General features: G+C 47.7%; 1 protein-coding gene across 2 annotated transcripts in view; it reads left to right on the forward strand.

Moving 5' to 3' along the window:
• LOC115126441 (enolase-phosphatase E1) overlaps positions 1–7,125 on the forward strand; it is a 27,902-nt gene extending 20,777 nt beyond the window's left edge. For both annotated transcript variants that reach the window (XM_029656075.2, XM_029656081.2), the window contains exon 6: positions 6,233–7,125. In XM_029656075.2, the coding sequence (XP_029511935.1) occupies positions 6,233–6,372 (140 nt within the window). In that variant the 3' untranslated portion in view covers positions 6,373–7,125. The remainder of the gene's footprint in view (positions 1–6,232) is intronic.
• The last annotated feature ends 33 nt before the right edge of the window (positions 7,126–7,158 follow it).

Raw genomic sequence — 7,158 nt, forward strand, 5'->3', positions numbered from 1 at the left:
TATGGACACGCATGTTCTCAATAACCTACTGGGTAACATGAAGGAAGATAACTGAAGCCATGTAGCTAGCCCTGCTTTAGAGCAGAATAGCACTTGGAAAGGCTGTTCTATCAGCGTTAAATCAGTATAGTGTTAGAGCTATATGCTGTACTGCATCAGAGTGCGAGCCTCCCCCCGAGGTATGGCAACTACTGTACATGTCTCGGATTGCGCGGGACAGTCCAGCAGTTTGGTCCTTTGTCCCCCATCCCGCAACTGTACTGTTTATGTCCTGCATTTTATCAACAAATTCAAACTAATTTCAATTTATTATTTTACTTTTGTCCCGTTTTTCATTCGAACCGGTCTCTTGCAGTTAGGCTTATGGAAAGATGTAGGCCTATATCATTAGGATTTGGTTCAGGGGTGTTGAACACTTCTCCAATCGTTGCTGAGATCTGATATTCTGTGCAAGACGAGACACAGGCCAATGTCAACCAATTACATTTCTCAAATCCTTTCGGGCTAAATTCCAGCTGAACTCGGAGGACAGTTAGGCCTAACTGCTTACAAAAAGCTGATGAAGAGTAAGTCCACAGCCGTATTAGACTGAAAGATGGGCTATAGGGTGATTGTCAAACTTGAGGCTCTATATGCTCATTAGTTGCTCATTCATCATATTTTCTACTACTTCACTCAATCCCGTTATACATTCCCTAAGACCAACCAGAAATGTTTCCTTGGCCACACACTCCCAGATTTTCATAAAACCTGCCACATGTGGTGTCTTTTTTTGTTTTGTTTTTTTGCATCACCAAAAGAGTAGGCTAGGTGTGCTTCAGTTGGCTCATTCAGTGCAGCGGGAGAAGGGGTGTAGTGCTGCAGGAGCAGTGCCACTTCTTACAGTGGTGCTCATCTAGTAAAGTTGGATCAAATCTGAATCCATGTCTCGGAAGATCAAACGGTTGAATTAGTATTCTATAACATTACTGTTACTAATATCTTGAGATTTTAAAATGGTTAGCTGAATAGTATATTTATAAAAAATCAAATGCAATCAAAACTCCACAGCGTGCGCCATAATGGGATTTTGATTGGAGGAAAAAAAATTAAGGCTATATAGTTTAACACCATCTCTTCTCATTTTCTCATAAAACAGTAATTCAAGAAGATTTTTACATTTACATTTAAGTCATTTAGCAGACGCTCTTATCCAGAGCGACTTACAAATTGGTGCGTTCACCTTAAGACATCCAGTGGAACAGCCACTTTACAATAGTGCATCTAAATATTTTAAGGGGGGTGAGAAGGATTACTTTATCCTATCCTAGGTATTCCTGAAAGAGGTGGGGTTTCAGGTGTCTCCGGAAGGTGGTGATTGACTCCGCTGTCCTGGCGTCGTGAGGGAGTTTGTTCCACCATTGGGGGGGCCAGAGCAGCGAACAGTTTTGACTGGGCTGCGCGGGAACTGTACTTCCTCAGTGGTAGGGAGTCGAGCAGGCCAGAGGTGGATGAACGCAGTGCCCTTGTTTGGGTGTAGGGCCTGATCAGAGCCTGGAGGTACTGAGGTGCCGTTCCCCTCACAGCTCCGTAGGCAAGCACCATGGTCTTGTAGCGGATGCGAGCTTCAACTGGAAGCCAGTGGAGAGAGCGGAGGAGCGGGGTGACGTGAGAGAACTTGGGAAGGTTGAACACCAGACGGGCTGCGGCGTTCTGGATGAGTTGTAGGGGTTTAATGGCACAGGCAGGGAGCCCAGCCAACAGCGAGTTGCAGTAATCCAGACGGGAGATGACAAGTGCCTGGATTAGGACCTGCGCCGCTTCCTGTGTGAGGCAGGGTCGCACTCTGCGGATGTTGTAGAGCATGAACCTACAGGAACGGGCCACCGCCTTGATGTTAGTTGAGAACGACAGGGTGTTGTCCAGGATCACGCCAAGGTTCTTAGCGCTCTGGGAGGAGGACACAATGGAGTTGTCAACCGTGATGGCGAGATCATGGAACGGGCAGTCCTTCCCGGGAGGAAGAGCAGCTCCGTCTTGCCGAGGTTCAGCTTGAGGTGGTGATCCGTCATCCACACTGATATGTCTGCCAGACATGCAGAGATGCGATTCGCCACCTGGTCATCAGAAGGGGGAAAGGAGAAGATTAATTGTGTGTCGTCTGCATAGCAATGATAGGAGAGACCATGTGAGGTTATGACAGAGCCAAGTGAATTGGTGTATAGCGAGAATAGGAGAGGGCCTAGAACAGAGCCCTGGGGGACGCCAGTGGTGAGAGCGTGGTGAGGAGACAGATTCTCGCCACGCCACCTGGTAGGAGCGACCTGTCAGGTAGGACGCAATCCAAGCGTGGGCCGCGCCGGAGATGCCCAACTCGGAGAGGGTGGAGAGGAGGATCTGATGGTTCACAGTATCAAAGGCAGCCGATAGGTCTAGAAGGATGAGAGCAGAGGAGAGAGAGTTAGCTTTAGCAGTGCGGAGGTCTGATACAGAGAAGAGCAGTCTCAGTTGAATGACTAGTCTTGAAACCTGACTGATTTGGATCAAGAAGGTCATTCTGAGAGAGATAGCGGGAGAGTTGGCCAAGGACGGCACGTTCAAGAGTTTTGGAGAGAAAAGAAAGAAGGGATACTGGTCTGTAGTTGTTGACATCGGAGGGATCGAGTGTAGGTTTTTCAGAAGGGGTGCAACTCTCGCTCTCTTGAAGACGGAAGGGACGTAGCCAGCGGTCAGGGATGAGTTGATGAGCGAGGTGAGGTAAGGGAGAAGGTCTCCGGAAATGGTCTGGTGAAGAGAGGATGGGATAGGGTCAAGCGGGCAGGTTGTTGGGCGGCCGGCCGTCACAAGACGCGAGATTTCATCTGGAGAGAGAGGGAGAAAGAGGTCAGAGCACAGGGTAGGGCAGTGTGAGCAGAACCAGCGGTGTCGTTTGACTTAGCAAACGAGGATCGGATGTCGTCGACCTTCTTTTCAAAATGGTTGACGAAGTCATCTGCAGAGAGGGGGGTGGAGGGGGAGGAGGATTCAGGAGGGAGGAGAAGGTGGCAAAGAGCTTCCTAGGGTTAGAGGCAGATGCTTGGAATTTAGAGTGGTAGAAAGTGGCTTTAGCAGCAGAGACAGAAGAGGAAAATGTAGAGAGGAGGGAGTGAAAGGATGCCAGGTCCGCAGGGAGGCGAGTTTTCTTCCATTTCCGCTCGGCTGCCCGGAGCCCTGTTCTGTGAGCTCGCAATGAGTCGTCGAGCCACGGAGCGGGAGGGGAGGACCGAGCCGGCCTGGAGGATAGGGGACATAGAGAGTCAAAGGATGCAGAAAGGGAGGAGAGGAGGGTTGAGGAGGCAGAATCAGGAGATAGGTTGAAGAAGGTTTGAGCAGAGGGAAGAGATGATAGGATGGAAGAGGAGAGAGTAGCGGGGGAGAGAGAGCGAAGGTTGGGACGGCGCGATACCATCCGAGTAGGGGCAGTGTGGGAAGTGTTGGATGATAGCGAGAGGGAAAAGGATACAAGGTAGTGGTCGGAGACTTGGAGGGAGTTGCAGTGAGGTTAGTGGAAGAACAGCATCTAGTAAAGATGAGGTCGAGCGTATTGCCTGCCTTGTGAGTAGGGGGAAGGTGAGAGGGTGAGGTCAAAAGAGGAGAGGAGTGGAAAGAAGGAGGCAGAGAGGAATGAGTCAAAGGTAGACGTGGGGAGGTTAAAGTCGCCCAGAACTGTGAGAGGTGAGCCGTCCTCAGGAAAGGAGCTTATCAAGGCATCAAGCTCATTGATGAACTCTCCGAGGGAACCTGGAGGGCGATAAATGATAAAGATGTTAAGCTTGAAAGGGCTGCTAACTGTGACAGCATGGAATTCAAAGGAGGCGATAGACAGATGGGTAAGGGGAGAAAGAGAGAATGACCACTTGGGAGAGATGAGGATCCCGGTGCCACCACCCCGCTGACCAGAAGCTCTCGGGGTGTGCGAGAACACGTGGGCGGACGAAGAGAGAGCAGTAGGAGTAGCAGTGTTATCTGTGGTGATCCATGTTTCCGTCAGTGCCAAGAAGTCGAGGGACTGGAGGGAGGCATAGGCTGAGATGAACTCTGCCTTGTTGGCCGCAGATCGGCAGTTCCAGAGGCTACCGGAGACCTGGAACTCCACGTGGGTTGTGCGCTGGGACCACCAGATTAGGGTGGCCGCGGCCACGCGGTGTGGAGCGTTTGTATGGTCTGTGCAGAGAGGAGAGAACAGGGATAGACAGACACATAGTTGACAGGCTACAGAAGAGGCTACGCTAATGCAAAGGAGATTGGAATGACAAGTGGACTACACGTCTCGAATGTTCAGAAAGTTAAGCTTACGTAGCAAGAATCTTATTGACTAAAATGATTCAAATGATACAGTACTGCTGAAGTAGGCTAGCTGGCAGTGGCTGCGTTGTTGACTTTGTAGGCTAGCTGGCAGTGGCTGCGTTGTTGGCACTACACTAATCAAGTCGTTCCGTTGAGTGTGATAGTTTCAACAGTGCTGCTATTCGGGGGCTAGCTGGCTAGCTAGCAGTGCTGATTACGTTACGTTGCGTTAAAAGAACGACAATAGCTGGCTAGCTAACCTAGAAAATCGCTCTAGACTACACAATTATCTTTGATACAAAGACGGCTATGTAGCTAGCTATGTAGCTAGCTACGATCAAACAAATCAAACCGTTGTACTGTAATGAAATGAAATGAAATGAAAATGTGATACTACCTGTGGAGCGAATGCGACCGGGTTGTTGAGTGAGGAAGTTCTATTCGGTAGACGTTGGCTAGCTGTTGGCTAGCTAGCAGTGTCTCCTACGTTAAGGACGACAAATAGCTGGCTAGCTAACCTCGGTAAATTAAGATAATCACTCTAAGACTACACACTCTAAACTACACAATTATCTTGGATACGAAGACAGCAAAGACAACTATGTAGCTAGCTAACACTACACTAATCAAGTCGTTCAGTTGAGTGTAATAGTTTTTACAGTGCTGGTATTCGGAAGACGGTGGACGTTTGCTAGCTGGCTAGCTGCTGGGCAGATAGCAGTGTAGACGACGAAATACGATAATTACGCAATTATCTTTGATACAAAGACGGCTATGTAGCTAGCTAAGAAGAAATTGCTAAGATTAGACAAATCAAACCGTTGTACTATAATGAAATGTAATGAAATGTAATGAAAAGTTATACTACCTGCAGACCGAAGCGCTCGGATGCGACCGCTCGCTCCAACCCGGAAGCACGCATTTTTATATGTTTCTAATTTCGTCAGAAAGTCATTTTCATTGCAAGTTAAAGCGTACTGTTAGGTATCTAGTGAACGTTAGCTTGCTGGCTCACTAGCTAACGTTATGTGTATGACCTGTGTAGTAATATTAGTTAGCTAACATTGGCTAGCTAACATTGAACCTAAACTCAGCAAAAAAAAGAAACGTCCCTTTTTCAGGACCCTGTCTTTCAAAGATAGATTCCAAATAACTTCACAGATCTTCATTGTAAAGGGTTTAAACACTGTTTCCCATGCTTCTTCAATGAACCATAAACAATTAATGAACATGCACCTGTGGAAGAATCGTTAAGAAACTAACAGCTTACAGACGGTAGGCAATTAAGGTCACAGTTATAAAAACTAAAGAGGCCCTTAGTGGAGGGTCCGTCCTGGTCTGGGGCTGTGTGTCACAGCATCATTGGAAAGATTTAACTGAGTTATAGTTCATATATAGAAATCAGTCAAATCGGGCAGATATTTTGGGCCAATATTAGCCTGTTCTAAGATCTAAATTAATGGCATGCAGTTTGGACATTTCACCATAAAATGTGAAGAATTGCCCATATTAGGTAGCCTGACTTGGTGTTTTGAAGGTATTACAAATACTAATTTCATAGGCAGATGTTGCAGTTGGAGGACGCGTTTTGTATAAAGATATTCAATGGGTTACATTAGTGGAGGGGTGCGAATGTCCCTTAAACTCATTGATTTGGATATTTTTAAAATGTGGTCACCCTACCCTGAGGGGGAAGCGGATGCCATCGCATGGAGAGCCACACGGCTGCCTCAGGCTGGCCCCACAATCACCTTTTAATGTTCTACCTTCCTTTGTTGTGTAGGTTGTTAGCTTAGCTTACAACCAAGGGTTAGTGCCTCTGTTACACCGTCACTGGGACTTGGGTGAGCCTGCTGTCCTGGGATCCTAGTGTGACTCATGAGCATGATCGAGAGGAGGATATTTGTGTTTTTGTTCTTCCCTGCAGAGGCCAAGGCAGCGGAGGATGCGGGTGTGAACGTGGCGGTGGTGGTGCGGCCGGGGAATATGGAGCTGACGGAGGAGGAGAGGACACACTATAACCTCATTACAACTTTCAGCCAACTGGAAGTGACGGGCGGCGTTTAACACTGGAGGGGAGGGGAGAGATGCTGCCGTTCGAATTCTGCCCTTTTCCTCCTCAGTGTGCACTCATTGACTCCCCCCTTGTGGATATAAAGGTACTGGATAAGTGTACGCATGGGAGGTTTCGCCAAATATATCTAAAACCTTTTTGTTTTTAAATACATGACGGGGAGTAATGAGTGTACACTTGGGAGAGAATCGGAACACAGCTAAAGAGAGGGAGAACACTTACTCACTAGCCCCGTTCAATCATGTTCCCTAGCCTCTTCCCCTAGCACCTACTGCCCCTTGGATCTTATCAAAGGACTGGAATGGTAAAAGCAAAGTGATTGACGCTCCTTTTTAAGCCTATTGGAGAGCCAGGTGGAGCTATTGCTTTCCCCTATCTGGTCCTTACAGACTCTGAAGGGGAGTGGGCTATGGGAAGAAGCTACTAACCGAAATTGAACCGGGCCACTCTCATAAGAACTGTTTGTCCAAGGGGAGGGGAATGGGAGGGTCGGCCATTGATCCAAGGATTTTGGGAGTGCACTAAAAGGGGAGCCTGGGTGCCAGTCTGTTTCTGCTCTAGCCAACATGTCGTTGTCTTAGCCAGGTAACAGTGTAGTGTTGTTGAACACAGAAACAGTCGGGTATCTAGGCTACACCCAGGGTACCAAGAGTCGTACCAGTCTGCAGACTGCACATTTTAAGGGACCTCCCAGGGTTTCTTTCACCTTTTTTAAGCATTTTAAATAAAAAACATATTTAAGTTGATCACTTTATTTGTATTTAACTAATGTGGTTCAA

The sequence above is a fragment of the Oncorhynchus nerka genome, linkage group LG4 (genome assembly GCF_034236695.1).
Source record: "Oncorhynchus nerka isolate Pitt River linkage group LG4, Oner_Uvic_2.0, whole genome shotgun sequence".
Lineage (NCBI taxonomy): Eukaryota > Metazoa > Chordata > Actinopteri > Salmoniformes > Salmonidae > Oncorhynchus > Oncorhynchus nerka.